The sequence below is a fragment of the Sus scrofa genome, chromosome 6 (genome assembly GCF_000003025.6).
Source record: "Sus scrofa isolate TJ Tabasco breed Duroc chromosome 6, Sscrofa11.1, whole genome shotgun sequence".
Taxonomy (NCBI): Eukaryota; Metazoa; Chordata; class Mammalia; order Artiodactyla; family Suidae; genus Sus; species Sus scrofa.
In genome coordinates, this window is record NC_010448.4 from 29,570,963 (window position 1) to 29,593,109 (window position 22,147).

Sequence of the window (22,147 nt, forward strand, 5' to 3'; positions counted from 1 at the left end):
CTGGGCCTTCCTAGACCATGCAGCAGGCCTTTCAGGGGAATAACAGTCCTCATGCCTACAAGACGAGGGTTCACACAGGTCCATGACGGAGCTTTCTCTTTTGACCTCTCCACCTTGAGACCACATTCCAAATAACCACTGTTCCCACGAGAGCACCCATCTTCCCAGTTCACCTGTGGCTCCAGCTACACAGACCTCCTTGTGGTTCCTCACACATGCCAGGCACACTTAGCGCCTTCGCACTTTCTACTCCCTCTGGCTACAGCACTCTTCTCCTATTGTACACAACTGGGTCCCTCACCTCCAACAGTCTTTGCTCCAATTTCATCTTCTCTGCGTGGCCTTCCCTGACCACTCTGAAAAGCTGCAGTATCCCACCACATTCCCCATCCCCCTTCCTTAGAAGCAAGAGCTCAATACCTGTGGAGCGAAAAAAATGAGTAATCAATAATGTTGGTGGAAACTTTTTAACCAAGGGTTTCAAAAACCTAAGTGCAAGGACTCTAAAGATCTGAAAATAGTCAAATCCACATGTCCTCTTCCTTAGAAGCATTGCTAGTGCAGGTCTTGACCAAAAAGTAACAAGTGGGTCTGGCCTGGCAAAGTGTAGTGACCTCAAGTTCTTCCACAGGTGAGCAGATGTCCACAGGGCCCACCACTGGGCAGGGTTCCTGGGGATATCCCTGCAGGTCTTGCAGGCTTGCCATGTGTGGTGACAAGGCCATTTTACAGAAAGGGCCAAGAAGAGCACTTGTGCTATAGGGATTCTTCATACCAGCCTCCTTTCTGCTAAAGTCAGGCCAACATCTTTTATAACAAATGACTGTATATCACTCTTATCTGGAAGCCACTTGTCCAGCAATTTCTGGGAATCAAAACCTTGCCAGGAGCCATAAAGGACAAAGGAGAACTCTGAGCACAACAACAGCAACCCTGTCACTGTCACTTACATTTGTAGGACATTTCATGGTTGCCTATTCATTTTCACACACTTAATCCCATGTCCTATGTAGGCAGAAATGTAGAAAAGTCCAGGCACTAAAGCATAAGCACTCTACAAGAGTTCCTCAGGTCCTCACTTACATCCTATTTATTCTTGCCCTACCCACTATTATTGTGCAAACCCAGTCATTTTGTTTTCCAGGCCATGCACAGATTCAGAGAAGACGACAAGGGGAATAATGTTTGAGGTAGGAACACCGAAAGAACAAGAGGTGAGGGATGACAGCAAGTGAAGAGACAGGAAAATTATATAAAGCATATCAAAGCAGAATTAATTGCATTCCAAGACCATGGTGGGGAGGGACAGGGAGGAAACGGTCTGCACATCAATTGCCCTTAGGGGCACTGCTGATTTTTAAAACCAAAGCAATAATAAAAAATGATGACTTAGAGCCACCAGGACAAAGGTTAAATATTGTGTTCGGCATTCAATTACTTTTGGTAACACCATAAGACTACTTTCTTTTGTAAATGTCCCTCCTAGTTTCTAAAACTCTCCCTGAATTGATAAACAGAGTTTGAAAAGAGCATTTAAATTTTTAAAAAAGTAAAACCCACTCTCACAAGTAGCACTGTGACAGGACTTCCTGGCTTTTCTCAATTGCTAAAGACCTTCCTCCCATCCATCGCCAAGTAGCCTAAGTCTGCACACTCACATTTCAGATCCAGGCTGAAATCCAGCTTGTCCCTTCCTTTTCAAGGACTCCTCATTGTTTAGCTCTGGAGTTGCATAGTTTACAGTCACCCTGTGAAGGGCTGTGTGTTCCAGAGTAGGAAGCTGTCACACTAAATAGAGCACTGCTGGGCTGCAGTCAAACACAGCATTGCACAACTCCTTTGCACTGCCGGCAACAGCGAACCTCCTTCTGGCATGCAGGCAGCTCCTGACAATTGGTGAGATTGGGGGAAGGGGTGCCAGGAATGACTGCAACCATAAATCCTCCCTAGTCCACTGTATAACAAAGCAGGGTCATAAAACCACAACAACGATGTTTTTAAGTCAGGACTGAAATGAGAGGCCCGGGGAACACCTAATTTGGTTTTTAGAACCCAGTAAGTTGTGAATTCATTTTCTCATTTGGTTGAGAATGAATTATGTGTGTGTGGCAGGGTGGGCAGGGGTAGAAACTGATCTCAGGACTTTGGGTAGGAACATAACCCAAGAGCTGACAATAAGCAGGCCTTCCTGAGTCCAAAGATGCTAGGACAGCTTTATGGAGGCAGTCCAGATATGCAAGGGCTGGGGCCCTGGAAGGCAGCGCAGTGGGGGTAGCAGGCTGAGAGAGTTCTAAAGCTGACTGTGTGCTGACTGGTATATGCATGGCAGAGCAACAGGACTCCTCCAACTCTGGAATGTCCCCTTAGTGATGCACCAAGGTGTGACCCTGAACAAGTCTTTCACATAATGTCAGTCTCACTTTCTTCATCTCTAAAGTGGGGATAACCAATAACTTACCACCAGTTAAGTTGATCATATATACTAAACACCTTAAATAAAGTGTTTAATAAATGTTATTTCCTTTTCCCCAACTGGCTTCCCTCAACCCTTCCTGAAGATTCTCCCTTAAGAAGTTATGGAGAAATGCGAGGACACTCATTCCAGCTCTGGTACTTGCTAGTTATGGGAACCTGGACAGGACATTCCCTTCTCCAGGCCTCACGATTCTCAATCAACTATTTGGATTTATATAAAAATCAAGTAAGGTTGATGAATACAAAATTAACATACAAAACAACTGTATTTTCATATACTAGCAACAGATACAAAATGCAGTTCAAAAAAAGCAGCAATTATAAGACCACTGTAAATATCCAGTATCTTATAAATTTAACAAAAAGTATATAAGCCCTCTATGGGAAACATTATAAACATTTTTAGAGGAAATTATGATAATCTAAATTAGTGGTAAAACATAACATGCTCATGGATCATGAGGACTCAAGCTCTAAAGACATCAGTTCTACCCAGATTAGTGGATTCAAAGAAACACTAACCAATATTCCAAAAGTTGTGCGTGTATGTAACAGAAATTGATTTTAACATTTACATGCAAAGGACTCAGAATAACCAAAACACTCATGAAGATGCTGAAGGTGCAGGGATTTACTTAACCACACATCCAGATGTGTTATAAAGCTAGTAATCAAGACAGTGTGGCAATGACCTAGGAGTAGTCTGGTGGAATGGAACAGAGAGCCAAAAAACAAGACTCTGTGTATAAAAACATCTGACTTCCGACAGAGGTGGCTCTTTAGAACAGTGACTGAAAAAAGCTCTTTTTTTTTTTTTTCCCCAACCAGTGGTGCTGGGATAAATGGTTATCCATTTAGGGAAGAAAATGAAACTGGACACCTATCTTACACCACATACAAGAATCAATTACGAGTGAATTAAACACCTCAATACAAAAGGGAAACGTTTCAAAGCTTTTTGAAGAAGAAAAAAAACTTGTGCCATCTCAAAACAAACACAGATCTCTTAAATAGGACACAAAAAAATACTAATCAAAAACAGGAAGATTGAAAAAGCTAACATTAAAAACTTTTAAAAATCACAGTACATAATTAACAAAGTAAAGGACAGAGAAGGTAATATTTATAATGACTAAAACTGGAAAAGGTGGAGTTCCCATCATGTCTCAGTGGTTAACAAATCCAACTAGTATCCATGAGGACATGGGTTCGATCTCGGGCCTTGCTCAGTGGGTTAAGGACCTGGAGTTGCCCTGAGCTGTGGTGTATGTCACAGACATGGCTTGGATCCAGCATTGCTGTGGCTGTGGCATAGGCCGGGAGCCGTAGCTCCAATTCAACCCCTAGCAAGGGAACCTCCATATGCTGAGGGTACGGCCCTAAAAAAAAAAAGACCAAAAAAAAAAAAAAAAAAACAACAACAACAACAACAACAAAAATGGAAAAGGACTAGTATCCAGAACATACAAAGAACTCCTATGAATTAATGAGAAAGTTACAAACTAATTTTTTTAAAAATTAAAAAGAAGAGGTCCTTCACAAAAGAGGAAATCCAATGTCCAATGAATATATGAATAGCTGTTCAATCTTAGTGGTAGGATAAAGCCATGAGATACTACTTACCTACCTATCAATTTGGCAAAAATTTAAAAGTCTGATAATACCAAATATTGGCAAGGATTTAAAAGACTAGAATTCTCTCTGCCAGTGCAAGTGTAAAATGGAATAACCACTCTGGAAAATATAATGTGGCATTATCTACATATAGTTGAAGATTCCTAGCAATTCCACTCCAAAGAACAATTACAAATGTACATGTCTCAGGATATAAATCTCCATGGGTATTCACAGCTGCATCCTTCATAATTGCCTCAAACTCAGATAACCCAGGGCATATCAACAGCAGGATAGATAAATAAATTGCTGGGTAGTCATAGATGGTATGTAATGGTATATGCTATACAGTAATGAAGTGAATAATATAAGGCAAATTCATGAGTATACACAAATATTGGTGAATACTGCATAGAAAAATTATAAATATTCAGAAGAGAATGCTATAAAATATTATACCGCAATAAAAACGAATGAAACCTAGCTATATACAACTCAAATATTACAAACAGAATGTTGAAAGATACAACTTAATACATAACAGTATGAGTCAAATTATGTCAAAACCAGATCAGAATAAGCTGTATGACAAGAAGATGCATGTATAGGTGATGAACTCTACAGACGAGCAAGGAAACACCATAAAAGTCAAGACAGTGCGGAGTGAGGGAGAGAGCTAAGATCAAGGAGGTGTACTTGGGAGCCTTATTTTTGTAAGTGCTTGCTTTTTAAAACACTTGTTAAACACATGAGATTAATGCATATTTTGCATGTATACTGATCTATGTTGCGTGAGAAGTGTCTTTTTGTTAAAAAGAAAATGTTTGAGTGTCACCTCCTCCAGAAGTCTTCCCGTATCCCAAACCAAGCTGGGCGCTCGCTCAGCACTCTCCACCTCTCGGCCGGCTGTAATGCCTATCAACTTGAAGGCATCTCTGCCTTCGAGGGCAGTGATGGAGCCTGTCTTGGCTCATACTATATCCTGCATCTATACAGTGGTATAGATGTAAGTGGTATATAGCAAGCGGTGAGTGCTCAATAAATATTTGCTGACTTGATCAACGACTGCAGTGAAGGATCTGAGTTGGTGAAAAGTAATCCGCTCTGGACCAATCAACTTGACAACCAGTGAGAACTGGTTGTACCGAATGATGTGATGAAAGGAGAGACACACCTGGAGTCAGAAAAACTAAGATCAGGTGCCATCATGAACTAGCCACACTGCCTTGAATAAATTACATTTTTTCTGTGATAGTAAAAATAATAGAAAGAGCGACCATTTAGGGCATTTCAACATTGTACTAAACACTTTTAGCTGTGTTACTGCATTTAATCCTCACAGCGTACCCGCAATGCGTTTACTTTTTAATCTCTTTTTTAGGGCCATACCCAAGGCATGTGGAGATTCCCAGGCTAAGGGTCAAATGGGAGCTGTAGCCACTGGCCTATACCACAGCCACAGCAATGCCAGATCTGTGCTGCATCTGCGACCAAACCACAGCTCACTGCAATGCTGGATCCTTAACCACTAAGTGAGGCCAGGGATCGAAACCGTGTCCTCATGGATACTAGTCAGATTCATTTCCGCTAAGCCACAACGGGAACTCCTTAATTCTCTTTTTAATGACTAGGAAACTGAGGTTCAGAAAGATGAAATAATTTTCCCCAAAACATATGACAGCAAACTAATGGCAAAGCCAAGATCTCCAAAATGCATGCTTCCCTGATAGTGCTACACTAACTTTCACTTCAGTTTCTTCATCTACAAAATGGGGATATAGGAATGTCTGTGCAGCCTGAAAAGACCACTGGAAGTTAAGGCTCAAAGGTGGCAATGAATGTAGAAGCATCCTGGTAAACATTACAGCACCATTCAAAGGTAAGAGAAATAATATGTAATAAGCATCTAGCATGGGCCCACACAAAAAAAGCAGATGGTTTCTACCCACATTAAGCTTCCAAGCCAGCTATAAAGGAAAACAATGTCAACAGGAAAATTAGGAACACACATCAATAAACTGATTTGAGGAAGTCTTCAGGAATGGCACATAATGCAGTCTCAATTGTAAGACCAGCAGTAGATGTACTGCTTGGGCTGTGCAAGGCTGGCGCTCTGTCGTCTGTCAGGAACACAGCAGCCAGAGGATTTTTATTAAGGCTAACTGCAATTCTTTTTTTTTTTTTTTTTTTTTTTTTTTTTTTTTTGCTATTTCTTGGCGCTCCGGCATATGAGGTTCCAGGCTAGGGTCGAATCGAGCTTAGCGCAGCCTACGCCAGAGCACAGCAACGCGATCCAAGCCGCGTCTGCAACTACACAGCTCACGCAACGCGGATCGTTAACCCACTGAGCAAGGCAGGACCGAACCGCAACTCATGGTTCCAGTCGATTCGTTATCCACTGCGCCACGGGAATCCTGCAATTCTTTTTTAATGAAAAAAGTTGTATTTTACAAGTCAGATTTACTGAAGTATAATTTACTTAAATTCACTTTTTTGGGGTATAGAGTTTGATGAGTCTTGATAAACATACACAGTTGTGTAAACACCATGACAATAAAAAGAATATTTCTATCACCTCTCAAAGTTCCCTTGTTCCCCTTGTAGTCAATCTCTCTCTTCTACCACCCCTAGAAACCACTGATGTGATTTCTGTCTCTACGGTTTTGCTTTTTCCAGAATGCAGAGGAATCTTTAATACATAAGTTAGGTCAAGTTGTCCCATGTTTTAAGCCCCCATGGCATTCAGAATGAAACTCAAATGCCTCTCCATGGCCACTAGGCCCTGTGTGGTGGCTCCTCACTGTCTCTTTAATGTCATTTGCATCACTTTTCCTTCCCTATGGTCCAGCCTCATTGGCTGCCTTTTTGCTCACTTCTGCCTCGGGACTTTTGCATCTGCTCTTCCCTCTTCCTCAGCTCTTTTCCGACCAGCTTTCTTTCCCTTATCTTCTCCAGCCACTTCCCACTATTTAAGCCCAGTTTCCTCATTTAGGACACCTCACTACATGAAATGACCTTGCTTATTCACTTACCTGTTTACTGTCTATCTTCCTTCTCTAAAGCTAGGTCCTAGAGGGCAAGGAGATTGTTGGTCTTATTAAGAACTCTGTTCCTAGGAACTTAGAAAACGCCAAAACATGGTGTGTCTTCCACTGGTATTCCTAGAATGAATACGCACATGCCAAAGTAGAGACTACTGAGGTCCACGTGGACGAAACTCTAAGGAGAGGATTCAAAGAAGAAACAGGCCTTATATTGTTTGCACATGGAGGAAAAAGGGGTAGGAGGGCCACCCCAACTCAGAACCAGGCCCTCCCTACTGCCATTCTACCATCCCTTCCCCAAAGTTCCCAGTGATGTGGCCAGAGAGTATCTGGGAGACAAAGCCCTGGCCCTCTGGTACCCTCAGGCTTGGTCCTCTCCTGAGCCCTGGGTCCCTCCAACCTTTCTTTGCCCTCCTGGCTGGAGCTCTCCCATGTAGCCAACTCAGGCTCATGGGCCTTCTCTATTCTATCCATGTGGATTCAGAGAGAGGGGAACCCCAGGGTTGTTCTGCCTCTTACTCTGGAACCATCTATGGCACATCTCCCATGGAAGAGCAGCAGAGGATCCTGGTCTTGTAAACCTTGACAGTATTAGAGACAAACTGCTGCCTCACAGGCCACTGCACTCTCAGTGGAGTGTAATGTGGACAAAACATGCACTGGTGTCCACAATTTCCTGAGCTGATGTCCCAATTTTCTTTCTCAATTAGCACTAGAGTTCTGAAAGCTTAATTTTGTTATAATTTATTAACTCAGTTGGGGGTGGCCAAGGGAGAAGGCAGGGAATTCCTTTGCCACAAGAACATCTGTTTTGCTGGACAGCAAAATTTAAATTATGACTTCAAGACTTGACCAGAAGCTTATAGATCATTCAGTCCAGTTTCCTAATTTTACATGTGAAGATACTAAATGCTAGAGAAGTTAAGGAAATTGCCTGGGCCACCAAGCTAAATAGGGGCTGAGCAAGGGTAGAACTCAGGTTTCTTTAATCCCAGTCTGGCCTCATCTCCACCCTACAATGTTTTTGAGTTTGGTTCTGATCCCCCTTCCCCTTCACTGAAACTGCTCTCTCAAAGGCCAGGAATAACCTCAATCACCAAATAAAATGGTCTTTTCTCAGGCCTTAGTGAACTGGGCAACGCCAGCCAGAATTCCCTGAAGCACACTCCCTCCCTGGGGTTGCACATGTGGCAGGGGTCTCCTCTTGCTCCTCTGACCTCCAGCCCCTTTTCCCAGTTGGAGCTACTTGTGGGTCTACCCAAGGCAGGTTTCCCTGCTTCACCCCCACCAAGGGGCTCCTTCCCTGAGCTCCCCCTTCTCCTCTCCATCTGCATACTCACCCCAGCTGCCTGGCATCCACAGACTCTCATGGTCCTATCAAGCAAGGGAGACAAGCCTTATTCTCCTTCCAGCCCTGGCCTCTCTCAAGGCCAGAATGACTTTCCAATGAAAACTGCTAAACACAACACAAAAGTTATCCTGCAAATATCCGAAATTCCTACCTGTGCTCTGACTTGCCCTCTTCCCTCTGCCACCTCCCTCCCTGCTCTTATGCTTCCTAACTTGATGGCAGAACAACTAACCTCCACCATCCAGGTTCAAAGATTGGAGGACCCTTCTGATTTACTCTTTCCTCCTCATGTTCAACTAGACACCAGGTCTCATCTACTCTGCCTCCAAAATCTCACCCCCATCCAATTCCTCATTGCTTTTCCTACCAACTCTCTAGTGCAGACTACAAAAACCTCTCTACACTCTTAAGCCTCTTCTCTGGTGTTCCTCTTCAAGCTCTCCTGACCTGGTACCTTACTACCCTGCCATGCAAGGAGGACGTAGTGCACCTGCCATGTATTCAAAGCAAATCCCCAGTAGCCAAATGCCCAGGGAAGCCTACAATCCAGCTCCACTCTTCCCTTCCAATCGCCCCTTCTCATAATCCCACAAACCCCAACTCTCTAGCACATACTGCTACCCTCTGCCCATCCCCTGCATGTTTGAGTCCTGCTTTTGTGTTTCAGCTCCTACTGTTTTGTCTCCCCAGAAGCCCTTACCCATTTTATCAAGATGATTCTGGTTATCAAGGAGAGAATTCTAGCTCAAATTAGTTTATTAAAAGGAGAGATTTTTTGGTTCATATAACTGTCAGGTGCACAGAGCCAGCTTCAGAGATTCTAATAATTATCATCAAAGGTTTTTCTGGCTTCCCACCTCTCTCCTCTCTTCCCCCCACTCCCCTAACTCTCGAAGTCTCTCCCACAGTAGGCACGCTTCCTCCCAACAGAAAGTGATGGAGATGTGAAAACATGGCCACACACAGCTTCAGGCTTTCATCAGTCCAACCCAGTGACCTTTCTGAGATCCGAGATGAAGAGTTCCTTTCTCATAGTGACTCTAAAATCCCAGAGGACTCTGCCCAACCTGAACTGAGTCACATCCCATCCCCTAGGCCAATCACTGTGGCCAGAAGAATAGGACTTTGTTAACTGGCAAGGCCTGGGTCACATGCCCACTTCTATTTTCAAGTGGCAGAGGGGCAGTGGTAGGCAGCCCCACCATAACAGCCCAGAATGAGGGAAGCTGAGTGCAGTAAGACAACCCAGTTCCGCTGAACTCTCGTTTCTCCACCTACTGCCTACAGGCTTAACCCTGAGCCCTTGTCTAAATCAAATCCTTCTGTTGCCCCTTCTGATTTGAATCCTCCAACTGATGCAACTCCCTGAGGGCAAGAGTTGGATCCCCAGGTGATCAGTATAAGGCCTCACCCAAAGGTGTGACTCCAGAAACATTTTCAGTCTGCAATTACTATGTCCAATTATTAATGAAGTTATTGCCTGATCCCCAGAGACTGACTTGATCACCACTGCATCTCTGAGCACCTTGAATAGCGCCTAATACATAACAGGTGCTAGATAAATATTGAGTAAATGAATAAATGAGTGGTTTGAATAGAAGAAAGGTTACCAATCTTCAGTGCCTGATAAATGAGCACAGCTGCGTCTCACCTCACAAAGAAAAATAGATAAGGCAGCAACTCCTTCAATCCCTGTCCCTACCATCCCACCCCAAATTTCTGCACACACACCCATGCTTATGACCTTCCTGTCAGTCTCAGGGGAGGAGATGCCTGCCCATGCTCTGCACTCCATCTCTGCCCATCCTCTCGGGGCTCTGCTCCTTCCACTGCTTCCTCTTTTTGTAGAGGAAGAATGTCTCCTCTCCATCTGGGCTCTTTCTCTACAGCTTCTCAATGGATCCAAGTCCCTCCATAGCAGCCAAATGCACAGTAAATAGAACCCTCTCTGAACCCCGCACTCCTCCTCCTTTCCTCCCTCCCTCCTTCCCCTTCATTCTATAGCTCGGACTTCTTTTCCAGGAGACTCCATTCATGGCCTCAATTTCTTTAGTCCCACTTGCTTAACTCCATAGCAATTTCGCTTTTATTCTGCCACTCTACTGAAAACGGCTCTTACCAAGCTTGCCAACAACTTTCCAGACCCTGTGGACACCTGCCAGTCTTCATTTTATTTTGACTGTTGCCATATCTGACTCAACCTTGCCTTCTTGAAATTCTTTCCTTCCTGGGCTTCCACAAAACTGCTCTACCTTGGTTTTCTTTTCCACCTCTTAGCTCACTCCTCCTTGGTTTCCCTCACAGGCTCCTCTCCCTAGATAATTTTCAGTTCCTAGAGCTGAGTGAGTGTGTTTGTGGTGGGGGATGCATCCTCTGCCTTCTCCCCCCTTCTCACTCAGCCTGGTGAGATTCCCAGCTTCCATGGCTCTCACTGTCCACAAGCACCACAGAATTCCACACTGACCCTTCTCCTCAGGTGCATCTTGTCTCCTCCTCCACATACCCAACTGCCTGCCAGGGATCCCCACTTGGATGGTCCACACAAAATCATCAACATGATCAAATGAAGTCAGCGTTTTTCTCCCCAAGCCTTCCCTCTTCCTCCTGTACTTCTCCATCTCAGGGAATGGCACTACCATCCCACCAGTCACCTGAACCAAGAATCCTGGACTCACTTCTGTCTACATCCTTTAAAATTCAGCTCCTCCTCAATGCCATTCCAAGTGACCATTAAATAAATTCCATTATTCCACGCCCAAAGAGCTCTTCAATCTGTCTCCTTTTCCCACCTCCCACAACCACTGCTTTTAGTTTGTTTAGTTCTTAATCTTTTCCCATCTGGATCACAGAATAACTTTCCTTCTGGTCTTGTAACCTCAGGATTTGACTCCTTCCAGTCCACCTAGATGATCTTTCTAAAGTGCAAAGTAAACCTGCCACTCGTTTCTTAAAACCCTCTGGTTCTTGAAAGTCTTCACTACAAAGAAAAAAAAAAAAAAAGCTATAACCATGCATGGTGACAGATATCAACTAGACTTACTGGGATGATCATTTTGCAATACCTACAAATACCAAATCATTTCATTGTACACCTGAAACTAATATAATGTTGTATCAATTATATTTCAATTAAAAAACCCCTTTGGTGGCACCTCATTATATTCAGAATAAAATCCAAAGTCCTTGGCAGGATATACAAGGACCTTCATGACTGGATCTGTCTCACCTTCCATTTCTTGATACTCCTTTTACATACTGTGCTGTAATCAAACCAAATTATTTGACATTCCCAGCATGTTCCATTAGTGACATAACCTCAGTGTATTTTTACATGTTGGTCCCTCTGCCTGGCACTCCTTTTCTCCACCGAAACTACATGTTTTTAAAACTCAGTTCAAATCATTTTCCCTTGGCCAACCTCCCTGAACTTCCTGCCCTAGAGAAAGTGCCCTCTGTTCTCCCACAGCCTCATGGCACTTCCCACTCTGAGTTTAAGTGTCTTTTATATCTATCTTCCTTTAGGTTGAGCTCCTCAAGGGCAGCTCCTCTTCTTCCTTCATGACACCATGTATAGCTCTAGCTCATACTAGGTGCTCAGTAAACTCTTATGGGTGGAGAGATGGATTGATGGATGGGTGGAGAGTGGTTGAATGGATGGATATTCTACTATCCTGCCTTTCTCAAGTCTCCTCCAACCACATCCTTCCACCAAAGTCTGAGTGTTAAGTGGTAGCTCTTCTCTGTTGCCACCTACCAATGGCCCATACTTCTGAGGCATGAATGGAAAATGATTTCAGGGGCTGTCTAGATGTAAGGTAGGGAACACTGTGGTGTCAGAAACAACATGATACACAACGGTGACCTCCATCTCCACAAGGAACCCAGCACCAACCAAGCACTAGTTATTTTCTTAGTCACTGACCTCAACTAAGACTTGGGCCAATCCTTTTTGCTAATGGGTACCGGCTCTCTACCACCCACACTGATGGTGGTCTAGTAAGAACTGTGTGGTATTAGAATGGAAAGGACATGGGTTTTGGAATTAGAAAAATCATGGTCTGAATACATCGATGTCACTTACTAAGCTGTGTGTCCTTGAGTAAGTCACCTAACTTCTCTGAGCCTCACTTCCTCATTTGTAAGATCAAACTGAGGACTGTATTTCCTCATAGGTTGATGTGAAAAAAAAATAAGGATAGTGTATGGGATTGAAAATGATGAATGCTGTCTATGGTCATCAAAGGCTTTCAATATCATTAGTTTGTCTTATGTAGAAATGAGTTCGCATTCTTTGTGCACCTCAGTTCTTTCCTATCTTCAACTAACTTTTATTAAGCACTTTCTATGTGCTAGACATTGGGCTTGGGGCTATTTGATGAGCAAAAATAAATTAGGGAGCCTTGGTAGGGAGGGGGCACCCAGACTAGCAAGGGACACAGATACATAAACACCTAATTAATTTACAATGCGTAATATCAATGTTCTAAGACTTTGGAGGCAGGTGACCCATGGTTGATTTTACAGCAATGGGAAGTTGTTCCCATAAGTAACAATTTTCCACAGAAAATCTGTTGGCTAAGTCATTAGCAGGGAAGCCAGGGTAAATCCTTGGCCACGGAGTCCTGTTCTTATATATATTATCCCCCTTTTCTCCATTCTTGGTTGAGAAATCAAGTGAGCAGGGGGACAAATTCAGTGTATTGACTATAAGCCTTGCAGGATTTTATTTTACTTTAATTTTTTGGTGCTATGAAAAGCACAATATTTTTCCTCTTTTCTGTAAAGAAAATTAGAACTAAAGATGGCTCAGCAGATAAAAGCTGTGGGCGGTAAATACTCCCACTAATCCCCCCATGCATTTCAGGCTTCTAGGTTTCTCTTTGCATCTTACTGAGCTAGAAATCTGAAAGAGGCCTGAGGAATTCTATGGTGAAAGCCCATATTCTAAAAGATGAATAGACTGAGGCTTAGAGGGGCTAAATCACTTGCCCAAAGTCAAATTAGGAAAAAGACAAAATTAAAACACAGTTCTCCTGTTTCTCACTAGTCTGCAAATCTCCCTACTCCCTAGATCTTACGTACCCAAACCCAGGGCACATTCCTTCCAGGCTATCCAGCCTCCCGGGTGGAAGCAAGAGTTGTCTCCATTTCTAAGCATCCTTGAAGCCACAGACAAACCACTTCTTCCTCTAACATGTCACTGGGTCTTTCCTCCCAGAAACATCCTGTTTCTCAGTAACAGGATACTTTCAGATCCTCCTCTTTGGTCTGAGATGCATGTCTGCATGAAAAGTTTGGCTAGAGGTGGTTTTCTCTAAATGCCTCTCAGGACTACGACTTTTCTGGCTGACAAACCTTTGTGGTTGAGGTTGCTATTCTGCAATTATCTTGGTCTTAGAAGAGCTTTCATGAGTACCCCTTATCCCCTCAGGGTAGAACCAGAATTGATGCTTCTATGTTTAGAATCTCGCATCAAAGACCTCAAGACTCTGAGCATAAACATGATTCCCAATTTCATAGACCACTTAGAATAGGAAAGTAGGTCGGGGTAGCTGTGGTCCAACTACTCCACAAAACAGAGCCCCCAGGGAGGCGGAGCCACCTGTCTCAACTCCTGGTCCAGTGCTGTTTCCCACTCTCTGTAACATCACTTCAGTCTCTTGGGCTGAAGCAGCTGCGCCATCAAAAATGTCACATCAGTTATGACAACACTGTTATATAACTGATGCTGCAGAGCAGGCAAGGGGAAGAAGCCCTGAGCATTAACCATAGCGTCCCACTTCTGGCTCTCAGAGAAGTTAAGGCCCACATTCTTGAGAACTCCATTAGGGAAGGGAACAACGACTAATCAATCAAAATAATCAAAACTGGAGCTGACATTTGTAAAATGAGTTCTAAAAAACTGCTATAATGGTATTTTATATATTACATTAGTTAAGGCTCACAACCCTATTAGGTTTTTTTTTTTTAATTTTTTTAAATTTTTTTGTCTTTTTAGGGCTACACCCATGGCATATGTAAGTTCCCAGGCTAGGGGTTGAACCTGAGCTGTAGCTGCTGGCCTATGCCACAACCAGAGCAACATGGGATCCAAGCCAAGTCTGTGACATACACCACAGCTCGGCGCAACACTGGACCCTTAACCCACTGAGCGAGGCTAGGGATCAAACCCGTGTCCTCATGGATACTAGTCAGGTTCATTACTACTGAGCCACAATGGGAACTCCCCTATTAAGTATTTTTATTATCAGTTCCATTTTACAGGCAAAAAAACCTAAGGCACACAAAGTTAAGTAACTTGTTTAGGGTCACACATCTAGATAGCGGTAGAGCCAAGATTTGAAGCCAAGTAGCCTGGTTATAGAGTCCAGGCTCCTAACTGCCTCTCAGTTTTAAAGAAGCAGACTAAAGGGCTTCTCTTAAGTGGAAACTACCTCTCTTTGAACCAGTAACAGACCACCGTTCCTTCCTCTCCTTCTGGCTCCTATGCTTATGACTGACTTGTCAGAAGTTTCCTTTTCTAACCAGTATTGTGCATGAATGAGAGACACAGAATAAAATTAGAATGTGATACCAGTTTTGAACACATTCTTAGAATGGAGTTTGTGTGAGCACCTTCCAGCTTTTTATGATGATACAATCAATAAAGTGAGGAGTAGTGCCTTTCTCATATTAGGTTAAAGAAATTTAAAGAAATTTTAAGAAATCCATGTAGTGTATGTATACACATACACATTTTTAATTTTTTTTTCAAAGTCAAAAGTTATTCTTTGCTAATGTCAAATTTGGGGATAATCCTTTCCAAAATGTTTTTGTTCAGTTTGAAATCATCTCATCACCAGCTTGTCTACTGTCTTTCAGATCAAAATGTGCTCTTATAACAATGGTGTGTCTAGCTTCGTAAGAAATGAGATACTGAAAACACCCTGGGGAATAGGGAACCAAGTGCCTGCATCCAGATGGACCAAGCACATGTCAGGAATATAGGACCTTATTCTATTCATATTAAGTCTCCAGCATTAACAGAACTAGAGTATTGTGAGCAGCTGAAAAATATAAGTGATGTGGGCCTATCTTTAGCAGGTGTGGCAAGCTAAGAAGCACAATATAATTGGGGGAGTTCAAGTGCTAAAAAAAAATGAGACAGTACTCTGACTCTGGGCACTGTAAACATAATCTAGCCCCACAGAGAGATGAGAAATTCTGGATCCCTTTCAAGTCTTCTCAATCCAACATGAAGCTTCACCCATTTAATCTCACTGGCAACAACCCTTTCAACAAGCACACGGGTTCTATTTCAGAATCCAACAGGTGACTGAGGTTCAAGAATTCCATAGCCAATTCCTAAGGAGATCAGGTGGACTGTTTGCTACTCTTCTGGCAGGAAGGTCTGCTGGTATTTACAGTTCAGTGAACAGTAAGGAGGGAGAAAGCACCATCCATCAGCAAAGGAGAACTCATCTGCTACTTGATCTGACAGTCTGTTTGCGCTCACACTGTCTCCAGAGAGCAAGGTGCATCCATTTGAATAAACATGGAGACAGGAGGAAGGGGAGGGGGAACAAAGCAGCCAAAGAGATGATTGCAGAAATAACAAGTCCACAGGTCTAGAAGAGTAGCTCTCAGTGGAGTGCTGCCTCAACAGGGGACCCTTTGGGGATGTGCAGGAAATGCCCCTTTAGATGACTGTGCTTTTATGGAGTAATTGTTGCCAGTTGCTATTCACCTCCAAGCCTGCCTGCCACTTAGCAGGTGCATTGAATGAACACAGGCTTGCCCTGAACCTAAGCCAAACAAGACACCCTAATTACAAAGTCAGGGTCAGCTGGTAGGAGGAAACCACCCGCTTTTGGCAGCAGATTGCCTTCCCTGTCTAGTAGGGCCTGTCCTTGGAATCACTGGAAAGGCTGGGATGTTTCTAGAAGCAATGATGTCTTCACCAGGCAAATCCTTAAATTTTGTTTTACTAATGGCACTGAGCAGCAACTTGGAAAGGAACACACACCAAAGCACTCCATTTTACTGTGTCCATTTATATAAAGTCTTCCAGCTATCAAGCCAAGCCTCATTGCCACTTTCGGGTTCTCTAGCTCCTTGAAAACTCACTTAATGCTCCAGAGACAATGGACAGCCTGAATGTGACATCACAGAAAACTCAACACCTCAAGTGAGGACAAACTTGGTGCCCGCAGCAACTTCATGGTTGATTTTACATTTTCATAAGGTTGAGGTTCCAAGTAATTGTCACTATTTGCTTAGAATGTAAAGTCTCTTAAAGTGATGTGTTGATTCCATATATGCCTTAAGAGATTTCTTTGGGAGGGTTTTAGTGATTAAATAAAATTAACACTTGCTGTTAAATTTCTGATTAGTCTGAATAAGAGAGTTCCCTGATTGCAAAAATGATGAGGCTGTATCACAGATAAGGTCACAACCTCCCAACAAGCAAAATTATTTTAAATACCACACATAAAAAAGTCACTGATTACTCATGGTGTGGGTAAAATTATATTTGTGCTGTCTCAATGATCACTGTTTATTTCTCCTTATGGAAAGGTTCTGGATTGTCTGACACAGAACTCTCAAACACTAGTTCACAATCACATACATGAAGAAAAAAAAAAAAAACCTAGCAAGCTAGGTTCAAATGAAAGTTTTTATTAAGTAATAAGAATCAGGCTTTTAAAACGACAACCTAATCTGTGACATTTCTTAGTGGATGCAAGCTTCCCACTGCAATGTATATCAAACAAAAGAATTTCAAAGGTCAGTCTCCCTGCAATGTTTCTAGGCTGCTATGGGTGTTGATATTTTGTTTTAATGTTAAAACAAATTAATTACTAAGTATTATAGCTCCTTGCTTTTCTGGAAATGCTGATTTAAAAGGGACTGGAGATGTCTCAGTATCAATATTCTTCCTCCCAAGGCAACAGGCTGAGCTATTAAACCCCAGTTCTCATTAGGAAATTCCAGTCCTCACAGGGCATCACACACAGAGAACACCCTAATTTCATCTGCCCAGGTGATATAAAACAACATCCTGTTAAATCAACAGTATGGTCTGATAGGTTGGTCACCAATTATATGGCCCCAGCAAGTGCAAAACTACATTCTGTAAATGCCACCTAGATTTTCAGGGCCAGCCCCACCCACAGTACACTTTTCCTGACTCAAGTGACTCTCAGCCAAATGGCGATCTGGAAAATCACCTCTGCAAGGGAGAACTCAAAAGAATTTGTCACTAGGATACAATGATACCAATCCCACATTTTGTGGTTAATATAAGAAGTCTTGCATCCAACTTGGCACAAGGCCCTGATCTGATTTATTTCATGCCAAACTGGAGGGCTCACACAAAAAGCTGCCACTCATGAATGCTTCAGGAGGACAGGGTGGCAGGGTCCCTTGTGGCAAAATTTACATGGGCCAGAAATCTTCTGACTGACCTTTTCACAAACTTAGCCATTTCCTAAAGAGAATTGGTGTATCTTTAAAAACATAATAACAGTTTTACCTACAAAATCTCAATTTTGCCTGATATTTTTCTCCAAATAAGGCATCCTGTGGGGTCAGTAGAGGGGGAAGTTCAGGGCAAAGAGAAAAGTCTGAAACATCTAATGCTTGCGTTTTTTCCCTCCCTCCTCAGTGTAACCAAATGAGACGCATAAGACTTTTCCGGGGAAGTCTAAATACAGCCTTCTTTTAAGATTTCCTGCCCCAGTACATAATTAGGAATTTTCATTCTAAAATGGCACACCTACCTAACTCCTTGGAGAGCTTAGCTCTCCTTTGAATAAAATAGCCAAGGTACCCTTTGGGGGATTCAGTATATATTTTTAAACTTCTTATTAAATCAACCTAATTTATGAGGCTTGTTCAGGAAAAGCAGGTAAGGAGTTGCTTCGGCAGATGCAAAGTTAATTTCCAGACTTTAGCACACCCCCTCTTTCCCTCCCCGCCTCCGTCACCCGAGCACTTCCGAATGCCTCCGGCACCCTTCGAAAAGGTTCGGCTCTCTCCGCCAGGGCCGCGGCTCGGCTCCGAACAGTGCCGAGTCCCTCCGAGTCCCGCGCCCGGCCTGCGCCGAGCCGAGCCGAGCGTCAGCGAGCTGAGCCCCAACGACTTTTTCAACCTCGGCTGGGCGCTGTCCACCACTCGCAACGCCTGAAACCTCACCCAGCGCCGGTGGCTTGGGCTTCCACCAGGCTCCAAGCCGGCCACTGTAGATTACAGAGTTCTGAAGTTTTGAAACGACCCCCTTTGGGGGAGAAGGGGTGGCGCTGCTTGCATTTACAGGGCTTCAGGCAGATACAACATGCACCTTGTGGCAAAGAGCAATTCCCCAGGCCCCACCTCCCCATCCATTTAGGATGCACAAGCTCCAGAGAAGCCCCAGGCCAAATTACCGTTGGCTCAGAGGGGTGCGGCAAGCCGAGGGGCCTATGCAAAGAAAGCCCCAGGGAGCTCTCGAACAAAAATAAGAACATGTCAAGCAGACGGGAGAAATTGTCTCCGAGTCTCTACTCCCTACCATCATGGCGCCGCCTAGAACCCGCTTGTCATGCCTGTTACACATGCAAGATTTTTTTGCATCTTGGTTTTGAAACCGCAACATGCTCCGTTCCCACCCACCTTTCCTTGAAAGGGTTTTTATTTTCCATTGTTTTCCTACGGGTTGCAATTACTTCGGCTATTCTGTCAAATTGAAAAAATAATCATTTTTGTTTACTGCACAGCAACCCCTAATTAGGGGCCGTGTGTGCACGAAGGTGTCACAGCAAAGCGACATGGAATCCTCGCTAAACGGTCCTAACGAACTCCTCCGTGACAAGCCAACGGAAGCAGCAGAGCTAGAAGGCCCAAGGGCACGCACCTTTTTCCTAAGGCCTCCCCCTCCCCAAGCAAAGCTGCCTGTGGGCTCACCAGCAACTGCTAATCAGGAGTGGATGGGGCAAGAAGCTTGAGAGTAGGAAGGAGGGGCGAGGCTCCTTATTGAGAAAGTGTGGCAGAGAAGGAATATCCCATTTTGTTAATTTTCAACCATCACTCAAATCCACCCCCACCTAATTAGGAGGGGAAACTGATATCTAAGGCAGAGGGGGTGGCAGGCAAGTGGGGCAAGTGGGGCCTGAAATCCGCATTGTGGGTAGATTATATGGAACATAGCCTATGCAGAGTGTAAATAAATACACTGATAAAGGCCACAGAATGAACAAAAACTGCCAGTGTCAGGAGAGCAAACGCTGGGAGGGTGGGGGGGGGGAAGTGGCGAAGCAGCAAGCGACAGGCATTCAACCTCACAACCAGAGTCCTCCTTCCAATTCTACCTTGGATACAGCTGTGCCAGTTACAACCATTTGGAAACCCACCCCCTCCCCTACCAAAAGCCCCTTCCCCTAACCTTCCTCCTATTTGGGAGGCAGGGGGTTTCCCAGAAACCACAGCCTCTAATTCAGCACCAGATCATTGAACAGCAGACACCTGATCCTCCACCCCAGCCTAGGGCTGGGTCCCCTCCATGTTTTAGCCAAGTTCAAAAAATCACTGCCCAGGAGAAGGGCAGGGGGGTAGGATTATGAATGTGAAATGGGGAGTGGAGGAAGGAGAAGAGAGAAATAGAGACAGAATGAAACAGAGACAGAAATGGAAGCAGGAATACACAAGAAACATCCCACAATCAACAGTAATGATCATAATCAAGCCAATAGTGTGATGTTCTGATCAATATGGCGGACACTGTCATTCATACAACTACAGGCGCTCCCCTTCCCTACCCCCCTCGCAGAAAAAAAAAAACAAAAAAACAAAAAAACAAAAAACACCCATCCTGAGAATTGGGGTGGGGGACCCAGAATCAACGTAGGGCCTGGGGGAGGGAAATCAAATCCAGGTGTGTGTGTGTGTGCACGAATTAAAAACCGGGCCAGAGAGCAAAGTGAAGTGAGCAAGGTAATACACATGATAAAAAATTATGCTTAATAAAAGTAAAAATCCCAATGCCACAGGGACTTACTTCATCTGCTTCACAATGGTGCTTTTTCCTGATTCTCCAGCCCCTGTTGGGACAGACAGGGGGGTGGAAAACTGGTGAGTGTCAGCTTAGGGGAGGGGGGGTTAGTGTGTGGGGGGGGGCAAGGCATGCGAGGGAGTGGGTGATGCTGGGCACATGCTGGTGCCCACTCGGGGACCAGGTCTCCCCCGGAGCAAGTGAGGGGATGGGGTGTGGGTACCGGTGGAGCGGGATGCAGAGTGGCCGGGGCGGGGGGATGGGGGTGGCAGCCCAGGTCCTTACCTAGTAGGAGTAATTTCACGTCTTTGGCGGCGCTGATGCCATCCTCTTTGAGGTTTTTCTCAATCGCTTTGCTCCGCTCGAGGGCAGCTCGCTCCTCTGCGCTCAGAGTACATCCCATGGTGGCCCCTTCCCTGCCACAGCCCGCACGACTTGGCTGGCACAGCTCCCCGGCTCGGCGCGCCCCCCACCCCCCCCAGAGAGCAGAGCCTGGGTTCAAAGGGGGAAAAATCACGATAGCCTCCCTTTCGCTGAAAACAAAAATGTCAGGAAACCAGAACCCCCAAAAAGACAGCGGCTAACAAGATTCAGCCACGGAGACTCGCGGCAGCTGGCGGGGCTCAGGGGGTGTCGAGGCGAGGGTGGCGGGGGTCTGGGGCTCCGAAGCCGAGGGAGGAAGCGCCCGTGGTCCGAGGAGGCGAGGGCTGCAGGCACTGAGGCTTGTGCACGACCCAAAATAAATAAAATAATAGTCGAGGCAGTAACCGCAGCCGGAGCCGGCAGAGGGTGGGGTGGGGGGCAGGGTGGGTCCTTCTGCCGCTGCTGCCGGAGGAGGAGGCGGCGCGGGGTGTGGAGGGAGTGAGTTAGGGGGTGCTGCTAGTGCATGTGCATCGCGGGTCCTCAGCCGTCCGTGCGTCCGCGGCGCCTTCGCCGACCCCCGCGCGCTGGGCAGGGCTGGGCAAGGGGCCGGGCCGGGCCAGGGGGCAGGTCTTTAGCTGGAGGCGGCGTCGCTGCCTCCCAGGGCTCGCATCTCTCTGTGGAGCCTACCGGAGAGAGAGCGAGAGCGCGAGAGAGCCGCGGGCAGCCGTGAGCTTGAGGGGGAGAGGGAAAGGGAAAGGGAGTGGGAGAGAGAGAGAGAGAGAAAAAGAGAGAGAAGCTGGGAGGGAGGGGAGAAAAAAATGAAGGGAGAGCGAGCGAGCGCGCGCGCCACAGCCCGGGCGGGGGAGGGGACGAGCGCAGAGCGCGAGTGCGCCAGCGGCTCTGCGCACCCCGCACCGCCAGCCGCCTGCTGACGTCAGCAGGGCCGCGCGCCGGGCCCCCGGGATGGGGAGGGGTGGGGGGCAGGGGAGGTGCGCTCGCCCGGCCCGCGTCGACTGGCGGCGGCGCGCGCGCCCGCACAGCGCGTCCTCCCCTCCCCCACCCCTTCCCCGCACGGCCGCGGCTCCCGGAGGTGGGCGCGTGGGGAGCCTGACGGGGGCGGGGTCTGGGGCCGGGCGCGCGCTGGGGCGCTCCTCCTCGCCTCCGCCTCCGCCTCCGCCCCGCACGCGGGCGGCTCGGGCCTCCTGGTCATTGAGAGCGCCGTGCTGGAGTGCCCCCGCCGCGGTCAGGTGGGTCTCCCAGCTAGCGGCACGCGCTGTCTCCCTTGCTCTCTCG

The 22,147-nt window shown here is 45.6% G+C and overlaps 1 protein-coding gene across 3 annotated transcripts in view; it reads right to left on the bottom strand.

The window, feature by feature from the left end:
- Positions 1-21,912, bottom strand: part of GNAO1 (G protein subunit alpha o1) — a 176,301-nt gene extending 154,389 nt beyond the window's left edge. The window contains exons 1-2 of one of the 3 annotated variants that reach the window (XM_021097094.1): positions 20,777-21,912; positions 20,498-20,540 (exon numbers count right to left, since the gene is read on the bottom strand). In XM_021097094.1, coding sequence (XP_020952753.1) covers positions 20,498-20,540; positions 20,777-20,894 — 161 coding nt within the window. In that variant the 5' untranslated portion in view covers positions 20,895-21,912. Of the gene's footprint in view, positions 1-1,658; positions 3,698-20,497; positions 20,541-20,776 lie in introns of those variants that run through there. The other 2 variants (XM_021097095.1, XM_021097097.1) reach the window with 2 other exon arrangements.